General features: G+C 40.8%; 1 protein-coding gene across 1 annotated transcript; it reads right to left on the reverse strand.

The window, feature by feature from the left end:
• Positions 1-3,322: 3,322 nt before the first annotated feature.
• Positions 3,323-26,553, reverse strand: LOC122564489 (C-C chemokine receptor type 9-like). Its single transcript, XM_043719443.1, has 2 exons — positions 26,279-26,553; positions 3,323-5,469 (listed from the first exon to the last, which is right to left on the reverse strand). Exon 2 carries the CDS (start codon positions 5,449-5,451, stop codon positions 4,360-4,362), a length of 1,092 nt encoding a protein of 363 aa, XP_043575378.1. The 5' UTR covers positions 5,452-5,469; positions 26,279-26,553; the 3' UTR covers positions 3,323-4,359.

The following is a 26,553-nucleotide window of genomic DNA, read 5'->3' on the forward strand; positions in this document are numbered from 1 at the left end:
TTCATGGATACTTAGGGAGGATATTCTGGGAATACACCCAGGGAAGTTATTTGGATAGAACTGAGAAATAAGAAAGGATGATCACCTTATTGGGATTGTACTATAGCCCTCCCAATAGTAAGTGGGAAATTTAGAAACAAATTTTAAGGAGATCTCAGCTATCTGTGAGAATAATAGGGTGGTTATGGTAGGGGATTTTAACTTTTCAAACATAGACTGGGACTGCCATAAATGTTAAGGGTTTAGATGGAGAGGAATTTGTTAAGGGTGCACAAGAACATTTTTTGATTCAATATGTGGATGTACCTTCTAGAGAAGGTGCAAAACTTGACCTTCTCTTGGGAAATAAGGCAAACCAGGTGACTGAGGTGTCAGTGGGGGAGCACTTTGGGGCCAGCGACCATAATTCTATTAGTTTTAAAAGTAATGATGGAAAAGGATAGACCGGATCTAAAAGTTAAAGTTGTAAGTTGGAGGAAGGCCAATTTTGACGGTGTTAGGCAAGAACTTCCAAAAGTTGATTGGGTGTGGATATTCACAGGCAAAGGGATGGCTGGAAAATGGGAAGTCTTCAAAAATGAGATAACAAGATTCTAGAGACAGAATGTTCCTGTTAAGGTAAAAGGCAAGGGTAGTAGGTGTAGGAAATGCTCAATGCCTAGAAAAGTGAAGTTTTGGTTAAGAAAAAGAAGGAAACATATGTCAGGTGTAGACAGCAGAGACTGAGTGAATCCTTAGAAGAGTATAAAGGCAGAAGGAGTATACTTAAGTGGGAGATCGGGAGGGGAAAAAAGGGGACATGAGATAGCTTTGGCAAGTAGGATAAAAGAGAATCCAAAGGGATTTTATAAATACATTAAGGACAAAAGGGTAACTAGGGAGATAATATGACCCTTCAAAGATCAGCAAGGAATTGCAAGAGATGGGGAGAAACTGAACGAGTATTTTGCATCAGTGTTTACTGTGAGAAGGACATGGAAGTTATAAAATGTAGGGAAATAGATGGTGACATATTGAAAAATGTCCATATTACAGAGGAGGAAGTCCTGGATGTCTTGAAATGCATAAAGGTGGATAATTCCCCAGGACCTGATCAGATGTACCCTAGTATCTGTGGGAAGCTAGGGAAGTGATTGTTGGGCCCCTTGCTGAGATATTTGTATCATTGACAGTCACAGGTGAAGTGCTGGAAGAGTAGAGATTGGCTAACGTGGTGTCATTATTTAAGAAAGGTTGTAAGGAGAAACCAGGGAACTATAGACTGGTGAGCCTGACATTGGTGGTGGTCAAGTTGTTGGAGGGAATCCTGAGGGATAGGATTTACATGTATTTGGAAAGGCAAGGACTGATTAGAGATGGTCTAATCATGTCTCGCCAGCTTGATTGAGTTTTTGCAAGAAGTAACAAAGAGGATTGATGAGGGCAGAATGGTGGGCGTGATCTATATGGACTTCAGTAAGGCATTCGACAAGGTTCCTTATGGTAGACTGGTTAGCAAGGTTAGATCTTATAGAATACAGGGAGAACTAGCCATTTGGATACAGAATTAGTTTGTAGGTAGAAAACAGAGGGTGGTGGTAGAGAGTTGCTTTTCAGGCTGGAGGCCTGTGATCAGTGGTGTGCCACAAGGATCGGTGCTGGGTGGATTTCATCATTTATATAAATGATTTGGATATAAACCAAGAGGTATACTTAGTAAGTTTGCAGATGACACCAAAATTGGAGGTGTATTGGAAGAAGGTTACCTCAGAGTACAACGGGCTCTTGATCAGATGGACCAATGGGCTGAGGAGTGGCAGATGGAGTTCAATTTAGATAAATATGAGGTGCTGCATTTTGGAAAGGCAAATCAGTACAGGACTTATACACATAGTGGTAAGATGAAAGTGAGGACTGCAGATGCTGGAAGTCTTGAAAAGTGTGGCTGGAAAAGCACAGCGGGTCAGGCAGCATCCAGAATGCTGAAGGGCATTTGCCTGAAACGTCAACTCGCCATCTCCTCAGATGCTGCCTGACCCACTGTGCTTTTCCAGTGCCACACGTTGCGATTTAATGGTAAGGTCCTGGGGAGTATTGCTGAACAAAGCAACCTTGGAATGCATGTTCATAGTTCCTTGGAGTTGCAGGTGGATAGGATAGTGACGAAGGCGCTTGGTATGTTTTCCTTTATTGGTCAGAGTATTGAGTATAGGAATTGGGAGGTCATGTTGCAACTGTACAGGATATTGGTTAGGCCACTTTTGGAATATTGCATGCAATTCTGGTCTCCCTCCTATCGGAAGGATGTTATGAAACTTGACAGGGTTCAGAAAAGATTTACATGGATGTTGCCAGAGTTGGAGAGTTTGAACTACAGGGAGAGGCTGAATAGGCTGTGCAGTTTTCCCTGAAGTGTCAGAGGTTGAGGGGTGACCTTATAAAGGTTTATTAAATCATGAGGGGCCTAGATAGGGTAAGTAGACAAGGTCTTTTCCCCAGCATGGCGGAGTCCAGAACTGGAGGGAATAGGTTTAGAGTGATAGGGGAAAGGTTTAAAAATGACATATGGGCCAACGTTTTCACCGAGAGGGTGGTGCGTGTATGGAATGAGCTGCCAGAGGAAGTGGTGGAGGTTGGTACAAACACAATATTTAAAAGGCATCTGGATGGGTATATGAATAGGAAGGGTCTAAAGGGATATGGGGAAAATGCTGGAAAATGGGACTAGATTAATTTAGGATATCTGGTCGACATGGATGAGTTGGACTGAAGGTTCTGTTTCCGTGCTGTACATCTCTATGACTCTATAACTGACCAGCAGAAGAAACCAAACTAAGATGATAAGCATGAGGCAAAACATATTTTAGGCAGGGAGTGATTAGGATCTAGAATGCTCAGTCAGATGTTGGGTTGGAAGCCAGTTCAATTAAGGCTTGATTGGGCTGAAAAACAAAGGGATTCAAAAGAGAATTCAGTCATTATTTGAAGAGAAATAATTTGTAGGCCACGAGGAAAAGGAGAGGGGGGAGTGAGATCTGCAATATGTTTCTTGGTCGGCAAATAGCTTCCTCATACACCATCTGTAATAATTGTTTATATAATGTTACTGCTACATGTTACAACAAAGATATTCTGAACTTTTTATTTGTTTAGTTTTCTAATTTTTTGTTTCCTGAGAATTTGAATTTGAGTATCTGTATCGAGGTACCTTTGTACCGAAGATGCGCTGTAATGTGGTGACTGTAAACTTTTCACTGTACTCATTTGAGTACATGTGGCAATAAAGCTAATTCAATTCAGCTAACTCAGATTGTGATTGTGAAACAAATGACACAACAGTGAGTCCAGTTCACAGATTTATTGTCAACATACATACAAATACACGAGTGATTACTTGGAATTCTTACAAAGTATTGAAGAAAACGTCATTAAAAACAAAATTCATTTAAAACCAGAATGAGATGGTCAAACGAACAAAATGCCGATGGTATGCAAGCTTACACTGATGAAATTTCCTCTTACCTTCTGTAAGAGAATTGCTGAAAGGTAGTTAGTTCAATTCCTTACTGTACCTGTCTATACACATCTGACCCATGTTCTGACACCAGATTCAATATTACATGTACAATGCATTTTTAAAAGTCACAGTATGTATCACCAAACAAAACGTTTAAAAATAACTTCCTTTCTGCCAGTGGACAAAGATTGCTACAAGTCATTGGCATGTATGCGGAAAGTTTAAAGTATTAAAATAGTTAAAAATCTAACTTCCTATTCAAGCATTTAATGCTAAAAAAACTAAAACTCGCAATGAATAATTAGTAAATTTCAATGCACGAGTAATGGCCACATTACTCTGAATTTTCTTATTTTAAATAATAGTCGACTTTTGACTTTTCCCCCGTCGCTAGCCAAGAGGAGCTTTTGTGAGCGTTCAGCTCCCCAGCCACGAATTTATCCTGTGAAATCACTTTGTGTGTATTTTGCTGATAGTCATAATGGGGGACTCGTCATAATGGGGGAATTGCAAGTGCCAACCAGTTTCTTTTCTGTTCACCGTTCTGCTGATTCAGTCCTGAAGCAAGTTGTCACCACACCCCTGAATGGTTTCTTTCTGCAAATGAGTTCCAGGGTTTGAGGTTTGATTGAGACTTTAACAAGAGCAATGATTTTCCCCGTCCCACTCTAGTTGTCTCTCTGAAAACTGCTTGCCCAGATCTAATTGGTGAACATTGAGTCACGTTAGAAAAAAAGAATTAAAGCAATACTCTTCAGCTGTTTTGGCTTTTCAGGTGCAGATGTTTTGATTCAACAAAAAGGTGAATTCTGTAAATATTTGTGCTCCTGACTTGCAGCTTCTTCATGGTCTGTGAATGGTGTTTACAAGGACAATGTCCCTGTTGTGTCTGTTTCTGAATGAACAGAGCTGCGTTTCCATATCGTCTGTTGTGGTCTGCTAGCTCCCCTGAAATGCCGTTGGCCCATACAGCCTATATCTTTCATAATTCTCAACAAATCTTGTCGGAATCTAACGCCAAGAAATGCATAGAGGAACGGGTTCAGGCAGGAGTGCAGGAAGGCTATGCTTTGTGTGATCTGGGTGGCAATGTCCACATTCTTAAGCGTGCCGCAATCGGTGATTGTCATGTTGGCAGCGTCCATGGCTTTCACTATCATCATGCTGTTGTACGGTAATTGTGAAAGGACAAAAACACTCACCACTGTCCCTATCAACTTTATAGCTCGGTGCTTTTGAAAGCTCTTGGCCTGGAGCAGTTTCCAAATGATCGTGGAGTAGCAGAACAGCATGACAGCAAAAGGCAGGAAGAACCCAACAGTTATCTGCACTGCCAGCCCTGCTACTTTCAGGATGCTCCCGGGATAGTCTGTTGAACAGCTCTGTTTGCTCTCATTTTTCGAACTGTAATGAAAATCGGGGAGCGACAACAATATTGCAGTCACCCAGACTACTAGAGAGATTAGTTTGCTGTGAAGAAATATTTTCTGCTTTGAGACGCGTGCCTTTATTGCTTTTACAATGGCGATGTAGCGATCGATGCTGATGCAAGTCAGCAACAGCATGCAACTGAAGAAGTTTATTTTGTAGAAGCCCCTGACAGTTTTGCACAGGATGTTTCCAAATATCCATCCGAATTTTGCGTCTAGAGCCCAGAATGGTAGAGTGCAGAGGAAAAGGAGGTCAGCGATGGCCAGGTTCAGAAGATAGACATCTGTCATGTTTCTCAATCTCTTGTAGAAAGCATATATCACCACTACCAGAATATTCCCTACAAAACCTAACAGGAACACAATGGTGTAGAAAGGTGGTGTGAAATGCTGGGCAAACTGTCTAACATCTGATTTCCTGCACATTCCACTTGATTCATCGTCATAGTCATACGCATGGCTGTAGTCAGGAATTGATGCCGAGGGAAAGTCTTCGTAGCTGCCATCTGCAGTTGTTGAAGCCATATCTGGTGTTCTTTTCTCCTGCAATTGAACAGACTATTGGTTAACTAGAGTAGCCATCGCAGTTAGACGATTAGGTTCAAGGACGGGTTTATTTAAAAGAAAACACAGCAAGGTTTATTCACATGGGAATAATTTCTTAAGATGACTTTACAACCAAAGCTTGGGTTACCAAGGTGTAGATTCAAATCTTTGAAATTTGCCTAAAATGAAGTTCTACCTTCAGCAAGAAAAGGGGCAACTTAGATCTTGAAAAGATTGAAATGATGCTGAAATTTAAGTCAATCAGTCACAAGCAAAATAGACAGCAAGAAGGCAGCTGGCCACCACATTCTCAAAGACAATTAGAGGTGAGGAATAAATTCTGGCCTAACCAGCAACACCTACATCACATAAATGATTTTTTTTTAAATATCATGTAAGTATCCTTTCATTATTACTCGTTCCCAAGATATTGGCTGACAACGCCATCATTTATTGCCCATCTGTAGATATCCAGAGGGCAGTTAGGAGTCAGTCACATTGCTGTGGGTTTGGAATCACATATAGGTCAGGCCAGGTAGGGAAGCAGTTTCCTTCCCTGAAAGACATTAGTGAACCAGATGGGTTTTTCCCTGACAATCGATTCATTGGATTCTTAATTCTATTGAATTTTTATTGAATCCAAATTCCACCATCTGTTCCCAGAACCTGACCTGGGTCTCTGGATTAATCATCTAGCAATAATACCATTAGGTCACTGCCTCCCCTAACATCATAGAAGATCATACAGTGTGGAAACAGGCCATTTGGCCCAACAAGTCCACACCAACCCTCCAAAGAGTAATCCACCCAGTCCCATTCCCTACATTTACCCCTGACTAATGCACCAAACCTGCACATCCCTGAACACTGTGGGCAATTTAGCATGGCCAATTCACCTAACCTGCCTATTGTGGGAGGAAATTGGAGCACCCAGCGGAACCTATACAGAAACAGTTGCCCGAGGCTAGAATTGAACTCAAGTGCCTGGCGCTGTGAGGCAGCAGTGCTAACCACTGAGCCACCAGGTCTCCCATATTGTGAGGTCCAATTGACAAAGAGTCCATTAATTAAACAGAGAGGGAGGGTCAAGAAAAGAAATCACTTAGTCCAGATATCATGTCTCTTTGGGTCATGAAGGATGGTGGAGAATGAGCTCCTGATGAGCTTCAATAAACAATCTTAAATTTCTGGGAATATAAGCAGGTGTTACAGCGTCCATAGAGATTCAAGACTCCAAAGAAAAAGTATAATGGACTCAAGTGGACAAACAGTGGAGCTGGAAAAAGCACAACAGGTCAAGCAGCATCAGAGGAGGAGGGGAGTTGATGTTTCAGTTCAGAACCTTTCACCAGTGACCTCATCAGGGAGGATGCAGCAGCAGATTTGCTTAACAATTTACAACCATCTTATTTGTTCATGGTATATTAATTAAATTGTGATACATGGTGAAGGGAATTTACTTACATACTGGGGTACACTTTTGAATGGCTCTTGTAATGCAATGGTAGTGTCCCTACCTCAGGCCTGTGTCCCACCTGCTCCAGTGATGCATATTAACTTTTCTAAATAGTTGGGTTAGAAACTATCAAAAGGACTTACAAAGGGAAACTAGAATGTGTTATTTCTTGATAAAACCAAATTTTAATTTGGTTTTGTCAATTTCCTTTGGAGTTTTATCCTGAGTTACAGTGTTCCTTTAAGGGGCTTTCTGGCTTAATTTGGGACATACATTTTCTAACTAACTACAAAGGAAGACTATTAGAGAATGATGGCCACAGCAGAGGCTGGAATACATAATCTCCCCAAAGTACTATTTTAATCTAAGTTTAGTCTTTAATTACAGTACTCCTGTCATCTTTTAATTTGATCCTATTTGCTTTATTTGAGCTTCTCAAAGTGGAGGTGGTTTTATGGTGCAGTGGTAGTGTCCCTACCTTCGGGATAGAAAGTTCATGTTCCAGTCCCATCTGCCAAAGGGTGTGCCATAATGTGTCCAAACAAGTTGATTCAAATAGCTATAAAATCCTCAATGGTCTTGACATGGAGGATTTGGAAAGGATCTTTAGGGGTAAGTGGGTTCTTATGGTGTTGTGATAATGTCCCTGCCTCTGGGTCAGAACACCTGGGTTCAGATCCAGTCTGCCCAAGGATGTGTACTAACGTGTCTGAGCAGGTTGAGTTTTTTTTTCAAGTCTATGAAGAGAGACTGATGTGTTGGGTCTATTGGTTAACATAGTGACTAGTATTCCTGTTTGTTACATGAAAGACCGGATTCACTTTCTGGACGGGATGATACTGCACTCTTTGGGGTTACCTATCGGAGGTGGGTATGTTTCCCTGTTTTAGTTAATTTAGTTTAATTGGTTAATTTAAAGTTATTCAAAAGAGTACAAAATGAGATTATCCAAAATCAAATTTATGTTTCGTTTGAGGATTTGGTTTTGTTGGAGCATCCCTTTAAGGGCCTGCTGCTTGTTCATTTAGTTGTCTCATTAGTTTTTTTTAACAAGTCTTGAAAAAGAGATAGTTAAAAATCATACAACACCAGGTTATAGTCCAACAGGCTTATTTGGAAGTACAAGGTTTCGGAGCATTGCTACTTTGTCAGGTGGCTAGTGGGCCAGGATCATAGGACACAGAATTTATAGTAAAAGATTAAACTGTCATACAACTGATGCTATGTTTTGAACAAACCGAGATTGCTGTTAACTCTTAATCACTTTGAGTGGGCTGCAGGCTTTGATTCATTAATATGTAAATCCATGAACCTCTTTCAAGTCACAGTCCTGAGATAACAAGGTTTTACGAGAAAGAGGTAACATCTCATCTCAGACATTGCATTAAAAGTGTGAGGTCAGAGTCTGTCTGTATTCCAACCTTGGATTAGACTGGTTCTATTTCCAAAGTAGGAATTTATAACATGTTACATGGAATGACTGCCTATAGATTGTGTGCTCTTTGAACAAAATAGAACGTATCTGCAAAGACAAATCTGCAAATGAAAATTCACCCCATAGACTTATATGTGTGTGTATGGGCGTGAGGAAAAGTGAGAGAGACAGAGAGAGGGAGAGACAGAGAGAGAGAGAGAGAGACAGAGAGAGAGAGAGAGAGAGTGTGTGTGTGTGTCAGAGAGAGAGAGAGAAAGACAGAGGGAGAGACTGTGTGAGTGTGTATGGGTGCATGCTTGATAAAGTATGATGGAGTTTATGCCTGTGAGAGGGTGTGTGTGTGTTTGTGTGTGTGCCTGAGAAAGCGTGTGTATGAGAGAAGGTCTGCGTGAGTGTGTGTGTATAAGAATATGTGTGTAGGTGTCTGTGTAAAGAGAGAGACTGTTGGGACACCGGGTTGGGAGGTGGCAGACATGTGGTAATGCTATGCTCTCTGAATAAACCCTCTATCCAAAGAAGCATACATGTCTGGTTTCATCTAGTTTAGAACTCAATTAATACAATTCTCACTCATGTTTGGTTTTTTTTATCTGCACAATGTGTATCTCAATCAATAAACTACTGACCAACCTCCATTTTTCCTATAAAAGGCCGATTTTTGACGACACATTTGTCAACCTAATCTCCAACCTTATCTTGTGCAATGGTTCAGATTTTCGCCTAATGCTTCTGTCCTGTGTTTGTAGCAGAGGTACAATTCTGCCATATTGCTAAATTTATTTCACTATTAGCAAAAGTTATTTTTAAAAATGAATGCTGTAAACCATGGAGAGGCATAGGAAGCTAATAGCTGAATTATTGGACAACAGCTTAATCACTACCCAATTTTAATCTAAAGTATTGGAAACACTCATCAAGTCGGGCAGGATTTGTAGGGACAGACAGAGAGTTAACCTTCAGGTCAAGTAATTTTCAACAGAACTGGAGGCGAGGGTACATCTTAGGAGACATTGAGAGCATTGATCAGAGAATTGCTGAACCTACGTCTACAACAAGGAGGAATCCAAAATGAGAAGGGTTAGTTTTAAACTGGAATCCATATGGAACAAGTCAGAACAGATACAGTGGCTAAGAAAAGATCTGGCTGTGGATTTAGTTTTAGCACACCCACGATCAAACATAGTACAATAAAATAAAAGACAAATTAAAAGATAAATTAAAATCTTGTAGATGAGAAGCAATGGATACTCGTCAGGGAGAAATGGCAGTAAAACTGGAAATCTGAAATAAAAACAAAACTCTGGGAACAGTCACTCGGTTGGGCAACATCTGTGGGAAGAACACAGGGTTAATGTTTCCGATCATTGACATTTCAGAGTCCTCTCAAAAGGTCAACAACCAGAAACGTTATCTTTGTTTCTGTCTCTTTCTCTATGAATGTTTCTAACTTGCTGAAGATCTTCCGCATTTTCTGTTCCCTCTTGCACATCTGCAGCATCTAATCTACAGTATTTTAATTTCGGCTTTATGAAGCTGCTATGTTCTCTTTGCTGTGTCTGAGGTGGGGGACTCAGGCGTAGCAACTGCAGTTTGATGTTGGCTACCATTACATTTTGCACAGATAATAGAATAGATTAGAATTCCTACAGTGTGGAAACAGGCCTCTCAGCCCAGCAAGTCCACACCGAGCCTCCGAAGAGTAACCCACCCAAACCCATTCCCCTATTACTCTACATTTACCCCTGATTAATGCACCTAACCCACACGTCCCTGAACACTTTGGACAATCTTGGCATGGTCAATTCACCTAGCCTGCACATCTTAGAGCTGTGGGAGGAAACCAGAGCACCTGGAGGGAACTCATACAGACACAGAGAGAACATGCAAACTCCATACAGACAGTCACCCGAGGCTGGAATCAAACCCAGGTCCCTGGCGCTGTGAGGGAGCAGTGCTAACCACTGAGCCACCATGCCACCATAATATACACAGCTCTGTCTGTACTCCTTGAAAAAAGCACAAAACGTTGTATTGTCAGCTCAATGTGGCTAATGGATTTAGAAGTACATTTAGGATAAAGTTCTTGGCAGTTTTCACTCTCCATGAGTCTGCATTTTGGTGCAGAAATTAATACACCTGATGTGAACTTTATGTCCATTAATTTGAAGTTTAAGCAATTTGGGAGGAAATGCAGCAACCAAAGAAGAAAGCCTGAAAGATCAGAATGGGATAGTGATTAAATTGTTGCTTTTGCCCTTCATCCACTAACCATCCCATTCTGTTGCATCTTTCCCGCAAATGAAAATGAGAAGTGAGAACTGCAGGTGCTGGAGAGTCAGAGCCGAAAAGTGTGGTGCTGGAAAAGCACAGCAGGTCAGGCAGCATCTGAGGAGTAGGTGGGTCGACATTTGGCATTAAGCCCTTCATCAGGAATGTGGGGAGAGGGAAGGGGCTGAGAGATAAATAGGAAGGTGGGGGTAGGGCTGGAGCGAAGGTAGCTGGGAAGGTGATAGGTTAATGCAGTTGGGAGTAATTGTGATAGACCGGTGGTGAGGGTGGAGTGGATAGGTGGGAAGGAAGATGGACAGGTCAGGTGAAGAGGGTGGTGGATCTGGGATAGGGGGAAGGGAAATTTGGAAACTAGTGAAGTCGATGTTGATGCTGTGTGGTTGAAGGGTCTCAAGGCAGAAGATGATGCTTTCCCAGTACCTTAAATGAAAATGTTTTGTTTCTACTGGTTAAAAAAAAATAAGTTGAATCCATTGTAATCATTTACCATAGAATAGTCCAAATATAATAATAGTTCCTAAAACCAAGAACTTTTCGTTATTTTCAGGGGAAACCCAACTACGATCGAAATGATATTTTGACATCCAAATTTTTGCATTGTGCTAGTACACCCAAAGAGGTTCTGATGCACTGGCATTTCCAAATCACTGAAGCATGTGATATGAGTCACCTCAAGAATTATCAGGTCCCATTGCATGAATTCATTAGCAGATCAGTGGGTGCCAATAATCTGTGTATATTTTAAGTAGGTTTCCACAATAGCTGTGGCTACCAGTCAAGGGGACCTCTAAGGAAATTCATTCCCTTTAACTGAAAAAGAGAGACATATTGTTGAACTTTTCATCTTGCCCTCATCAGGATGAATGCAAGAATGACAAATTTCAAGCAATCACAATAATTTATACAGCTGGAGAGATCTCCCTTAATATTCATGCAGAATAGTTTGGCTTTGCATTGATAATCTTGCAAAGATGTAAATCTTGTGTGAAGGTTTATTCTGACTCTATCAAAGTAGAGATTATCTCCTCCAGGCAATCTCACTCCTGTTGAGTGAGTCTGCATTTACACTAAAGCTGCAGAGTCAATGGAAATTGTTTCACATCTACAGTTTAGCAACACTCTAAGTACACTGTAAATAACCCAGGTCTATACAGGTAACTGATCAAATTAAATGGCCAGAGAACATTATCAATGACCAGAACAAAGGCAATGCCAAACCAAACTATTACACGAACAATTTCTGTATACTGTTTCGAAATATCAAATTTTCATCATGGCATTGTGCGCACGCTTATCTTAAACAATAGATGCAGACCACTTTAGTCTACATCATCACTGCCGTTAAATGCTACAGCAATTTCTTTTTGTACATTGGTGCTCAGTTAGGGTGGTTTTCAGTTAAACGTTGCATTTTTGTCATTCAAACCACTGTCATACAAAGATTTATAACCAGTCAGGTGCAGAGTTTGTGAGAACAAACCACAGGTTACCCACATCCTTAATGCTCTCAGTCACTCAGATCACCACATTGCGCATTGCATAACGTAAACAAGACAACAGGCTGAGTCCAGCTATGGAAATGATTTTTTTTTGTCTCATCTTTACTGTAATTACATCTGTCTTCAGGATGGTACTCAGACAGAAATTGTAATTTTGTAAAAAACCTATCCACTTATTGCTCTTTCGAATTTTCAGATCTTAATTGAATCTATCAGTGGGCCAATGAAAAACAGATGGGGCATTATAGGGCCATTATAGGAAATTTCAAGCAATCACAATAATTTATACAGCTGGAGAGATCCCCCTTAAAATTCATGCAGAATAGTTTGGCTTTGCATTGATAATCTTGCAAAGATGTAAAGCTTGTGTGAAGGTTTATTCTGACTCCATCAAAGGAGGAGGGCATTCAATCCAACAAGCTCGATCTGCCGTTCAACTAGATCATGGCATCTTTTACCTGAACACCATTTTCTGCCCAATCCCCATATTCTTTGATTACTTTAATATCTAGAAACTGATCAATCTTTCTCTTGGATATACTCAATGTCTGAACCTTATCAGCTCTGTGGGCTAGAGATTTTCAAAGATTCACTAGCTTCTGGGTGAAGAACTTCCTGCTTGGTTCAGTCCAAATGGCCTGTCTGACTATGCCCCTAATTTTAAATACACTATCAGGTCTAAATGGTGCCAAAGAGATGCCAACGTTATAGCTTTATATTTCTCCAATGCCGAAATAAGTTTGTCCATGGATCCATAGTTTGTTTCAGCTCTGCCCTGTTGGATTTTCCAGCCCTCCATTGGGTGAACCACCAGCAACTATTTCAGTTACGCAGCTGAACAATCTATTTCCTTTGTTGACTGTGCCTCTCCAGTACTTGGGCGTGTTGATGATCGAATGTAAAGCACCTTGATAAGGCATCTTCAACTTTAGCACCACTCATAGGTTACACTGTGGCAAACATTACCCATTTTGTGTGCATCACTTTATTCCTACAGACAACACTAGTCATTGTTGCTTCCACATGCAAACTTTGCCCATCTCATTTCATATTCCTTGAGCCATTTCTTCAGAAGCAAAATGCCCCTCCTTACGTTTTTTTTTTGCCATCTACAAATTTGAAGAATTCTCACTGAGACTCCAAAATGTTATTGGTATAGTGCCAAAATGGTATTGAGGTAAATGCTTGGGAGTTACCAGCTGAACAACTCTTCCAGTTTGATCTTGCCTCATGTTGAATTGTTATGAGCTGGTCCTTTACCTTGTTATGATGGTAATATTACCATCCTGCACAAGGTACTTTTTCAACATTGCTATACATTGCTATATATTGTCTGTTGTACAATGAGGTTTACTATTGTAGTACGCCAGAGTCAGGGCAATTGTATATAAATGACCCAAAGTGAGGTACAAAGGGCTTAATTTATAAGTTTATTTACAGTGCAAAATTCAGTGAACAGTGAGAAGTAGGTATCCTGAGGACAAAGTCAGAAATAGAAATACAAGACCAAAGGCAGACGAAATTTAATAGAGAGAAATGTGATTGAAGATTTTAAAAATAAAATGAGCAGAATTGTCATGAATACAACTGTAACAGGGTGACAGGGACAGAAAGACCTGAGACTGGATTGTACGCAACCTGTCACAGCGGGAATCATGGTGACCAGCCCCTTGGAAATGTAGGAGAGAGGCCCCATGTCAGTTTCCTAGCAATGGTAAAACTTGACCTCTGGCCCCAGTCCCACCTTCAGATAAGTCAGCGGGTGAGGCAAGAGCTGACCTGGGATTCGCCACCACGGCCTGTGGGATGTTGATTAGGTTCATTACCTTCTAATTGACATGCATTAGACCCATGTCCTCCACAATTTAATGGCGGTTCAGAGAGTAACTAGAGGCCATACAGTTCTCTCACACCCTTAGAGGGCCATCCAGCAAACCTTATTGGGTTCTCCGGTGACTTCTCTAAACAAATGATCAATAGTCCTTTGTAATTGGACACTCAGTGCCCAGTTGGGAGACCCAACATTGGGCAGGTAGGTAGCCAATGACAAGCCACCCTCCGCCATTGCCTCATGTCCTACCTTTTCTCCCTTTCCTGCAACTCCCCTCATGCCTTCATTCACCTTTAGTCCAGGCTCCTATGATGACCATGGGCACTGTGCCCCAGTAACCTTCACTCCTGTTGGCACTGGTGCCATGAGGAACTACCATCGTCTGATTAGCCAACAGCGCTTGGAAGACAGCCTAGCACCTCAAACACGAGGGATGGCTTGATGAGACCACAAGGACATTGTTTTGCCATGCTTTGTGCACAGAAACAGTTGGAATTCCTCACTAATTCTCTGACCAGTGGGCTAGGCCGCTGTCAGCCCAACAGAACCCCAGTACCTGGTGTCACCAACATAAACCTTTGGAGGTGACAGGACAAATTGTAAAGGCTGCTTAAAAAGAAAATGCTTAATGCCTCCTGAGCTTTATAAATAGAAGCATCTCATGCAAAACCTTTAATATCACGAAAAGGTTATATTCAAAGTTAATATTGATTTATCATTGTTAAGTAAATTTATAGAACTGGGCAGTCAGATGGAGTTTAAAACGAAAAGATTGCTATGATTTAATGGAATAGCAGATCAGGTTCAAGGGCTGAATAGCCTGCATTAGTTCCTCTATTTCAGTGAGGATTCCTGGCAGAGAAGGCAAATTGTAAACCATTTGCCATGTAAATAAGATTCTTCAAACTTCTTTTATCTCAAATATTTTTTTTTCCTTTTAATGTATTCAGTCTATCGAGTTTTAATATACTCAATCTACCAATGTTTCCCAGACTATAATTTCGTAAACTTGGATTCCTCAATAGGAATCTCCAGTTCAGTGAAAAAGAAGCAATCTTTCAAAACACTCTTCATAACATCAGCCCTACCTCAAGATAACTTCCAACTAAATCTGTTCCATGGCCATTTTATTTTGGGTTTTTTTCAAGTATGTCATAAAAGCCCCATTTTTTTTGATTATCTTTCTTCCGAACAACTGAAAGTACTTTGTTACCAGATGGTTTCAAGAATGAAAAAGACTAATCAGTGATTTTTGCTTCATGAGCATTTTCACGTACCAAAGGGGTTTCAATATGAGTGTTAATCACTGATTTTTACCATTGGTGACACACATTGCCCCAAATATATCCCTATCCCAACCAGGAGAGTCAGCTACAATAAGATCAGGTAGTAATGTGCAAATTGCAAAACGCACCTCAAAAACCCGGACTTAGGTTGACCTGAACTCTGAGAAAAGTTACTTGACTTAACAAACAACTTTGACTGAGAACCTCAGCAGGTCTGGTAGCATCTGTGGAGAGAGAAAGCAGTGTTAACTGCTTTGTTCAGACCTGTTCTGAAGGAGGATCACTGGACATGAAATGTTAATTCTGCTTTCTGTCCACAGATGCTGCCAGACCTGTTGACTTTCTCCAGCAAGTTCTGTTTTCGTTTCAGATCTCCAGCATCTGCAGTTTGATTAGATTAGATTAGATTCTCTACAGTGTGGAACCAGGCCCTTCGGCCCAACAAATCCACACCACCCCTTCAAAGAGAAACCCACCCAAACCCATTTCCCTGCCCTATATTTACCCTTAACTAACACACTTAACACTGTGGGCAATTTAGCATGGCCAATTCACCTGACCTGCACATCTTTGGATTGTGGGAGGAAACCCAGGCAGACACAGGGACAATGTGCAAACACCACACAGACAGGCGAGAATCGAACCCAGGACCCTGGTGCTGTGAGGCAGCAATGCTAACCACTGAGCCACCATGCTGCCCCTTTGTTTATTCAAAGTGTTTTTGATTGCTCTACTGAAAATACTTGACCGTCTCAGCATAACCCTCAATCCAGCAGAAATGTATAGAGCTGAGCTAGAGATCACGGGCGAAGAAGAAAAGTCCGCTGATGACAGATATCAAATAGCTAACACAATGAAGAATCAGGCTGAATAGAAAAGATTGATTTTGATTTATTATTAATGTCACATATACCTAAGTACAGTGAAAAGTTGTGTTATGCAATGTTGTAGAGGCAGATCATACCATACAAAGATCATAGGGTCATAAAACAGAGTGAAGAATGCACAGTTCCGGCGGCAAAGAATGTTCATAAAAAGCAAGATCAACATTAGATTTGAAATTTGAGCGGTTCACTCAGAAATCCAGTAAGAGGAAGAAGCTGTTGGTCAGTGCTTTTTAAGCTTTTGTATCTTCTGCCTGACAGAAGAGGTCGGAAGAGATTATAACCAGGGTGGGAGGGGTCTTTGATGATGTTGGCTGCTTTTCCAAGGCAACAAGAAGCATAGATGGAGATGGTTCAGAGGACAGGTCAGAAAGCAAATAAGTAAAGAAAAGGCATGAGTAGAGACTAGCATAAAAGAGAATACTAACATAGTGGGTGGACAAAGAATGTGAAGAGGAGGAGTAGGGTCAATAAAGGGCCAAATGGGACCTTAAGCATGAGGCCAGGAGAAATAGTGAGGTAGAAAATGAATACTTTGCATCTAGGTCCACCAAAAAAAAATGTTGTCAAAGCCACCGTAACAAATATAAGAAAACTACGCGAGAAGGATCTAAATTTGATAATAGATGATATTGGTAGGATGTCTGTACATAATGTTAATAACAGCAATAGGATGAGCTGCATCCAAGGATGCTGAGGGAAGTGAGGGTGGAAATTGTTGAAACATTTATCATAATTTTCCAGTATTCCTTGGACTTGGCGGTGTGGCAGCTCTTGTTTAAAAAGAAAAGTGTACAGATAAGCCCACCAGAGACAGGTCAGTCAATTTGGCTTCAGTGGTCAGGAAACTTCAAAGAACAATAACTCAGAACAACATGAACAGCCACATCGCCAAATGTGGGTTAATTAGAGAAAATCAGCACACATTGGTTAGGGGAGAAAACGATACCAGAGAGGGTTGATGAGGATGTGCAATTGATATGGTTCTTGTGTCACCATAATCTTACCAGACCATAGGGCCACTTCATTTGCAAGAAGTGACTGGTGGTGATTTAACCAAGGGCCACCAGACCTCGTGTGAGGGAAGAGGTTGAGAAGGAAAATCCTTCATGGTAACCTCAAACCAGTGATGGGAATTGAACCCACACTGTTCTATAAACCAACAATCCATCCAACTGAGCTAAGCTAATTCCCTGACATGGTACATGGACTTTAAAATATGTTTCACATAGTGTAGTGAACTTGTGAGCTAACTTATAAAAGGGACAGTAACAAGATGGGTACAAAATTGGCTGAAACAGTTAAGTATTGGTTAATGGATATCTCTTGAGCAGAAGGAATGTCTGTCGTGAAGTTCCCTGGGGATTAGTGTTGGGTCCCTTGTTCTTCCTGTTACATATATTAGTGACTTAAATCACAATGTACAGGACACCTGTTCAAACATTGCAGATAATATGAAACTTGGAAGCATTGTGAACTGTAAGGAGGACAGTTTAGAATTTCAAAAGGACTGAAACAAATTGGTGACAAGTGACAGACTGAATTCAGTGCAGAGAAATTTTGAAGTGATTTGTTTTGACAGGAAGACCATGAAAGGATTGTATAAAACAGAGGGCATTCGACAGAAGCAGATAAACCAGGAGGGGATTTGTGCATAAGCCATTGAATATGGCAGGACAGATCAAGAGAGCAGTTACTACAGCTACAATGTCCATACTACAGCTACAATGTCCTAGATTGTTTGGTTCATAGAAGCCCTACAGTGTGGGGAAACAGGCCATTTGGCCCATGAGATCTACACTGACCTTCCAAAGCACACCCCACAAAGACCAACCCCTACCCCACCCTATCCCTGTAACCATGCATTCCCATGCCTATCCACCTCACCTAAACATTCCTGGATGCTACAGGGCAATTTAGCATAGCTAATCCACTCACTCTACACATTTTTGCACTGTGGGAGGAAACTGGAGCACCCAGAGGAAACCCACACAGATAGTCACCCAAGGGAATGGCACCTAAGGTCCCTGGCGCTGTGAGGCAGCAGTGCTAACCACTGAGCAACCGTGCCATCCCTACGGGTATAGAGTACAAGAGCCAAGAGATTATGTTAAACTTGTATTAGACACTAGTTTAGCCTCAGCTGGAGCAGTCCATTCATATCTGGGCATCCCACTTTAGGCAGGTAGTGAAAATATCAGAAAGGGTACAGAAAAGATTCACAAGAATGATCTCAGGGATGAGAACCTTCAGTTATGAAGGCATATTGACGAATTGTGTCTGTTTTTCTTTGGAGAACAAAAGGCTGAGAGAAGATTTGATAGGGGTGTTCAAAATTAGGAGGGACCTGGACAGAGTAAATAATGAGAAAACATTTCCACTCTTGAAAGGATTGAGAATGCGAGAGCACAAATTTACATTGATTTGCAAAACATAAACCAAAAATTATTTGAGGAAAAAAAGACATTTTGCACAGCGATTAGTTCAGGTCAAGAGTACACTGACTAAGAGTGTGGTAAAGGCATGTTCAAGTAAGATATTCAAAAGGAAATTAGATAATTATATGAAAAGGAAGACTGTGTATTTTAGAATTAGAATTAGAACCCCTACAGTGTGTGGAAATAGGCCCTTTGGCCCAACAAGTCCACACTGACCCTCCGAAGAGTAATCCACCCAGACTTAAGGGTTATGGGGAAAAGGTACCAAGTGGATTACTCAGAGAGCTGGAGAAAACTAATGGGCCAAATGGCCTTACTCTGTGTTGTAACAATTCTGTCTTGTTGTTGGAAGAAGATATATTTTGTCAAAACATTTCATCTTGCACTCATCAGGACATTTCACAAGAGTGCCAATTCAAGAAGAAAACAAACATAAGAAGAGTGAGCTGATTAGATGGGAAGCAAACAATGATTGGTAGAGACATTGCCGTGGAGATCACACCCAGTGATGGGGATTGACAAATAACTTCCAATCTTTCTTTAAATTGAAACCCAGTAAATTGACTGATTGATTTGGGTACTGTCCCAAAAAGTGAACCAGCGAACAGCTATCATCTCAATTATCAAGTTGAAATAGGCCCAGTGAGCTTGCATCTTTTTGTCTGCAAAGAACAGAGTCCTATACATTAGTCCCTGCATGTGTAACACACTGCAGGCCCACCTGACAGTCCTAATTTGGCTGTCAGCATAATTCTTTGCACAAAAGTGTCCAATTGCAGAATTACATTGAACATTGCATTGCAATTCTTTGCAGGTTGGTACAGTTACATGTTGTGAACAAGCCTAAAGGATATGCTGTTTGACACAATTTGCCAGTATTTGGGACATACAGCATCCATATCTGGTGTCCCATCAGCACTAGAATTCCTGTACTTTATCAATTTGTGAGATAATTATTGGCTTTCCCCTTGAATTGTTATTCTTGCAAAGTATTCTGATGAATGCAAGATTCAACATTTCAACAAAATGTATCCTTTCTTTTAAAAGCACAGAAAGTGTGTACCACCAAATTTATTACTTTATTCTGTCACATTATTGAGTAATTAATTTCATTCATTGAATTACACAGAATGTGCAGCACAGAGACAATGAGGTTTGTGTTAATGTTTATGCTGAAAACAAACTTCCTCCTGCACCTAACTCCATCGGTACACCCTTCTGTTCACTTTGTCCTTACATGTTGATCTAACTTCTTCTAAATGAATCTGTGCCATTTGTCCCCCTATTGTAGTGAGTCCCTGATTAAGGGGGCAGAACTTTCTCTAAATTCTCAATGGTTTTGTTCAGGACTACCTTAAAATTATGGTCCTGATCATTGGTCTCTCCCATAACCATCTTCTCAATATTTCCTCATTAAACTCTTTCACTTAAACTGTTGCCCTCTATTCAATCACCCCTTCAGTCCTGTTCTTTCCACAAAAGAAGATACCCAAGCTCTTCATTTTCTCCCAATTGGTATAACCACTCAGTTCAGGTATAATCTTTAAACATGTTCTTCGCCTTACAAACAGTGAGGGAATCAGCTCTTACGTGTGAGACAGATCTGACTGAATTGACACTTCATCGAAAGTTTTTCTGGCTTTTACATTTTTGTGTGAATTGTTGATTTTGATGAAGCCCATTCCATTTGTTTTGGATTAGATCAAGTTGTGGAATAACACTTAGCCCCAATATTCTGCATCTTCAGAAGCCACAACCAACTTTCTTTCTCTACATAGATTGGAAGCTGTTAAGCTCCTCAAGCTTCTTTGACGATGCAATTCATTCAAGGTGTCTCACCTCTATCCACCTGCCATTATCTTTGATACTCTTTCCGACAGCCATTATCTACTATTTTGGGTTTTACCAGGCTCCTATCCCAGTCTATGCTTAAATCAGGTGGAAGAATGCAGGGGGGGTTAAGCAGTCTCTACCTGGGATTAGGCTAGTTTTATTCCAACATACTTGATGGAAGATTGGAACCAACTCTTTCAAGTTAGAAATTGAAAAATGAACCAGGTATCGAAGGAGGTATTGACAATTGGCTAGCTCATTAATGTCAGAGAGGGCTAAGTACTACCTGCTGGACTACAAGCAGCGAAGCAGTCAGGGGCTGGAGATGGTCCATGCTGGTCATACAACAGGAACCTTAACACTGCTCAATGTTAGTTAGCTACAATTTTACCTGGGTACTCCCAAGGAGTAATTCCATGCATATTTGAAACACCCTAAAACCAATTGTTGCAGACCTGTCAGACAATATGAAATGGGTAAGAAAATAAGTGGAGAACAAGTCACAACGAGTCCATAAGGCAACATAGATAGGTTAGTTGGCTATAGTGTGGCAGACGGATTATTGAGTCAGAAATCATAAGGGTTTCACTTTGGGGGAAGGGTAGAAAAGCAGAATAATATTTAAAAGGAGAGTGACTCCTCAGTGATACAGAGGTATTTAGGTGTTCCCTGCATGCATCAACAGAAGTCAGAATTTAGAATGTAATTCTGAAGGCAAATACAATGTTAGCTTTTATTGCAACTGGTACAACGGTAGAGGGCATTCATGAGACCACATCCAGAGTATTGTTTTTGGATTTGCTGTCCTCATTTAAGAAAGGATATATTTACAATTGAGGCAGTTCAGAGGTTCCCTAGGATGATTTCTGTGACTATATGGTTGCCTTCTGATGGAAGATTGAGGAAGTTGATCCTATATTCATTGGCGTTTAAAAGAATGAAATCCAATCTTATTGGAACATATAAGATCCTGAAGGGATTCATCAGAATGGATGTTTAGAGGATGTTTCCCCTCATTGGAGAATCTAGAACCAGAAAGTGCAATTTCGTAATAAGAGGTCTCCCATTTACGAAGGAGATGAGGAGGAATTTCTTCTTTCAGAGATGCATCAATGTTTGGAATTCCCCACCTCAGGCAGTAGTGGAGGCTGGCTGATTATAAGTGTTTAAGGTAGAGTCACACAGGTGTTTGTTCTATGAGGGAATGGGGTGTGAGCAGGAACTCAGACTGAGACCACAAACAAATCAGTCATGATCATATTGTACTGAGGGGCTAAGTAGCCTTCTGCACCTACCACTTGTGTGTTTTGTTAATGTCTGTCTCTGGGAACAGTGTGCCCTTTATATCAAAGCATTCTCTCCTCATTAGTCATTCTGTACTTTTACTTGAATACAGTTGTAGATTTTCACACTTATCAAACAGCCCGAGCCCAGTCCAAAGTGTGTCACCTCCGACAATATGGGTAAACAGTATTCTCTGCCTGACATTCAAAAGAAGTCCATGCACAATCTGGAAAAATAACAATTTTTCTGAAATGGAAATGTCTCCAGAAATTGTTGAGGAAACATTTGGCGTGAAATAAAATAGAGAGTGATAATCTGTGTGAAGATCTATTCTTCCTAACACCAGTAAGAAAATCAATCTGATTCCATTTGGAAGAAAGTGTAAAAATATAACAACAAATATATTCAGGCGTGGAGGCTGGGCTAGCCCTTCATCGCTGCTTTGCATTTCTCAGTCAATGTTAAAAGTGGGTCAGAAATGATAGCATGTACTGCAATGTTGTCTCAACATTAAACCTCTATGGTTAAGGCAGGGTATGAGGACCAGAACGAATAGAAAGCAAGCTGCAAAACAGGAAATGGAGAGTCAGGGTTAAAACTAGTTACTCAGCCTGGTTACAGAGGTTAAAACTAGTTACTCAACCTGGGTAATAGAGGTTAAAATGAGTTACTCAGTCTGGTTAATAGAGGTTACAACAAGCTACTTAGCCTGGGTAATAGAGGTTAAAACAAGTTACTCAGTCTGGTTAATAGAGGTTAAAATGAGTTACTCAGTCTAGTTAATAGAGGTTAAAACTAGTTACTCAACCTGGGTAATAGAGGTTAAAATGAGTTACTCAGTCTGGTTAATAGAGATTACAACAAGTTACTTAGCCTGGGTAATAGAGGTTAAAACGAGTTACTCAGTCTGGGTAATAGAGATTAAAATGAGTTACTCAGTCTGGTTAATAGAGGTTACAACAAGTTACTCAGCCTGGGTAATAGAGGTTAAAACGAGTTACTCAGCCTGGGTAATAGAGATTAAAATGAGTTACTCAGTCTGGTTAATAGAGGTTACAACAAGTTACTCAGCCTGGGTAATAGAGGTTAAAACGAGTTACTCAGTCCGGTTAATAGAGGTTAAAACTAGTTACTCAGCCTGGGTATTAGAGGTTAAAATGAGTTACTCAGTCCAGTTAATAGAGGTTACAACGAGTTACTCAGCCTGGGTAATAGAGGTTAAAATGAGTTACTCAGTCTAGTTAATAGACGTTACAAAAAGTTACTCAGCCTGGGTAATAGAGGTTACAACGAGTTACTCAGTCTGGTTAATAGAGGTTACAACTAGTTACTCAACCTGGTTACAGAGGTTAAAACTAGTTACTCAACCTGGGTAATAGAGGTTAAAATGAGTTACTCAGTCTGGTTAATAGAGGTTAAAATGAGTTACTCAGCCTGGTTAATAGAGGTTAAAACTAGTTACTCAGTCTGGTTAATAGAGGTTAAAACAAGTTACTCAGCCTGGGTAATAGAGGTTAAAATTAGTTACTCAGTCCAGTTAATAGAGGTTACAATGAGTTACTCAGCCTGGGTAATAGAGGTTAAAATGAGTTACTCAGTCTAGTTAATAGAGGTTACAAAAATTTATCAGCTGGGTAATAGAGGTTACAACGAGTTACTCAATCCGGTTAATAGAGGTTACAATAAGTTACTCAGCCTGGGTAATAGAGGTTAAAACACGTTACTCAGTCTGGGTAATAGAGGTTAAAATGAGTTACTCAGTCTGGTTAATAGAGGTTACAACAAATTACTCAGCCTGGGTAATAGAGGTTAAAATGAGTTACTCAGTCTGGTTAATAGAGGTTACAACGAGTTACTCAGCCTGGGTAATAGAGGTTAAAACAAGTTACTCAGTCTGAGTAATAGAGGTTAAAATGAGTTACTCAGTCTGGTTAATAGAGGTTACAACGAGTTACTCAGCCTGGGTAATAGAGGTTAAAATGAGTTACTCAGTCCGGTTAATAGGGGTGTTCCTTAGGATTTTGGTACTGAAGCATCATTTGCATGAATAATTTGGATTTGACAATCAGAAGGAAAATTTCAAGTTGAAGTTGACTCTAAGTTGAGGACACAGTTAATAGTTGAGGGCGAGGAGGTACACGATAAGAAGACATTAACAAATTTGTGGAAGTACGTAAGTGAGGAATGAATTTGCAATAAAGATAAGTCAGTGCAAAGGTTCACACACATCTAGGTGAATGAAAGGGTAAAGGACCAAGAGCGAGGTACAAATTAAAAGCAGAAGGACAGGTTAACACAGCCAACGTACAAGCAAAGCACTGGAGTTCAGTTCCAGAGGTGTACAATTTAAAAACAGAAAAGTTATGTTGCTCTAGTTTCCTCCCACAGTCCAAAGATGTGCAGGAAAGATGAATTGGCCATGCTAAAGTGTTCAGGGGGATGTGTAAGTTAGGTGCATTAGTTAGGGGTAAATGTAGAGTAATAGGGTAAGAAACTGGGTCTTCGGTGGGTTGGTGTGGACTTGTTGGGCCATATGGCCTGTTTCTACACTGTAGGGATTCCATGAGGCAGCACTATGGCTCAGCGGTTAGCACTGCTGTCTCACTGTGCCAGGGACCCGACTTTGATTCCAGCCTCTAGTAACTGTCTGTGTGGAGTTTGCACATTCTCTCCCTGTCTGCGTGGGTTTCCTCCGAGTGCTCCAGTTTCCTCCCACAGTCCAAAAATGGGCAGGTTAGGTGAATTGGCCATGGTAAAATTGCCCATAGTGTTCAGGGATGATTAGGTTAGGTGCATTAGTCAGGGGTAAATGCAGAGTAGTAGGAGAATGGCTGTGGGTTGGTTACTCCTCGGAGGGTCAGTGTGGACTTGTACGGCCAAATGGCCTGTTTCCCCACTGCATGGATTCGATGATCCTATGTTAAACTTCTGTAGAATTTTGATTAGATCATAATCTAACTGGGTGCCAGACACAGTGCAAAAATCATTTATGAGGACAATAGCAGAGCCAAGAGATTGTAAATACTAATAATGTCTGATACGTACAGTAGCAGAAGGCTCATGTGAATCATTAAAGCAGATACAAAAAAAGTGTCTGAGATTTTAATTCTTAGTGAAACGTCTTCCTGAAATGTACAAAATCCTGAGAGAGCTTGACCTGAGAGGGTGGATGCTAAACAGATGTTTCCTCTCCCAGGAGAGACTGAGATTAGGGGACATGTTTTAAAAATAAGGGCTCTCCCATTTAACATGGAGTCAGGGAGATTCTCTTTCTCTCAGAGAGTCTTGAAGCTATGGAACTGTTCCCCCACCCCATTCAGAGAATGGCAGATGCAGGATCACTGAATATTCTTCAGGGCTAGTTAGATAGGGGGTCGATTGACAAGGCAGCTAAAATGTTTGCAGGGGGCTAGGAGAGGCAGCTCAAGGGCTGAATGGTCTGGTCCTGCTCCTAATACCTATCTATATACATATATCTCTATCCCTCCACACAACATCCAATCCTTCCTTACTACCATTCAGCGTTTAGTGGAAGAGACCTGTATCCTCTCACAGACCCACGCATCTCTCACTGAAGATTTTCATGCAGCAGGAAAATGCTGAGTATTCATTCTGCTTTTAATGCAGTGGTCGCAGCTGGAGAGCTTCAATGAGCTCCCAAAGCCGGTTTCCAGTCAGGGTTTTTTTAATTAAAGGTGTTAGAATCATTATTTCATTTTACAAAATCTCCTCAAGTGGATTGAGAGTTGACCCTGATTCACAGAAGCACATGGTAACCACTGTGAAGGCAATAGCAGCAAACTCCTTGGAAAAGATGACCCACTCTTTATAAAAGAACGTGCCTGCCCCATTAAAATTACACAGTAAGCATGCCACTTTTTCTGTGGAAAATCGCAGAAAATCAATTCTCTTACAGGTTTATAAACATTCCAGCACCTTGTCACATCCCACTCTGCTGCCGAGTCTCCACACCGGTCCTGAAAGAAGGGTTTCACCTGAACTTTATCTACAGCTCCCCTTACACCCAGCCCCAATCCTGAAGAAGGTACACCCAAAACATTGACTTCTCCACCTCCTGTTGCTGCCTGTCTTGCTGCGTTCTTCCTGCTTATTTACCTTAGAGTTTAGCATCTACAGTTTTTTTTGTCTCTAACTGAGTCTCCACACCTTACGTTATCCCACTTTTGCCAACAAAAGAAATATTAATGGATTTTATCTTAAAAATAGCTTGTGATCAAGAATTGCACAGTCAGAATTTTCCCCCACATGGAGTCATAGAGTCACACAGCACGGAAACAAACCCTTTGGTCCAACCAGTCTATGTCAAACATAATCCCATCTGCCCACTCCTTGTCCATATCTCTCCAAACCTTCCCTATTCATGAATTTATCTAAGTGTCTCAAGAAACGTTTCAATTTTTTTGCTTAACTTTTTTTTGGTAAGAGAATTGAGACTTGTTAAATTACAAATACATTACACACAGGACAAAATGCAATCTCAATGACATCAACGCTACAGGTTTCAGTCAACATGCCTGACCAAGAAAAGTGCTTTGACAAGTGATTGTTACCTTCAGGCCGTGCTGCTGCTGATGAACTGGACCTTCTGCAGCACACTTTGCTGATCACTGCCACTTTCAGCGGAATGGCTCCTTCAGATCTAGCTTCAGCTCTTTCGTTTGAATTCCCCGCTTCGGCTTGTGGGATATATAAAATGTTAATCAGCTACAATAACTCTGTCAACCTGCCTTTTGAATTTATGTGCTTAGAATTGACCACAGCGTGTGACAGCAGTACTGAACCACAATAACACTGTATCCTCCTTTGCTTTTGCTTCAAGCAGTTT

Source organism: Chiloscyllium plagiosum, chromosome 29, assembly GCF_004010195.1.
Source record: "Chiloscyllium plagiosum isolate BGI_BamShark_2017 chromosome 29, ASM401019v2, whole genome shotgun sequence".
Classification (NCBI taxonomy): Eukaryota; Metazoa; Chordata; class Chondrichthyes; order Orectolobiformes; family Hemiscylliidae; genus Chiloscyllium; species Chiloscyllium plagiosum.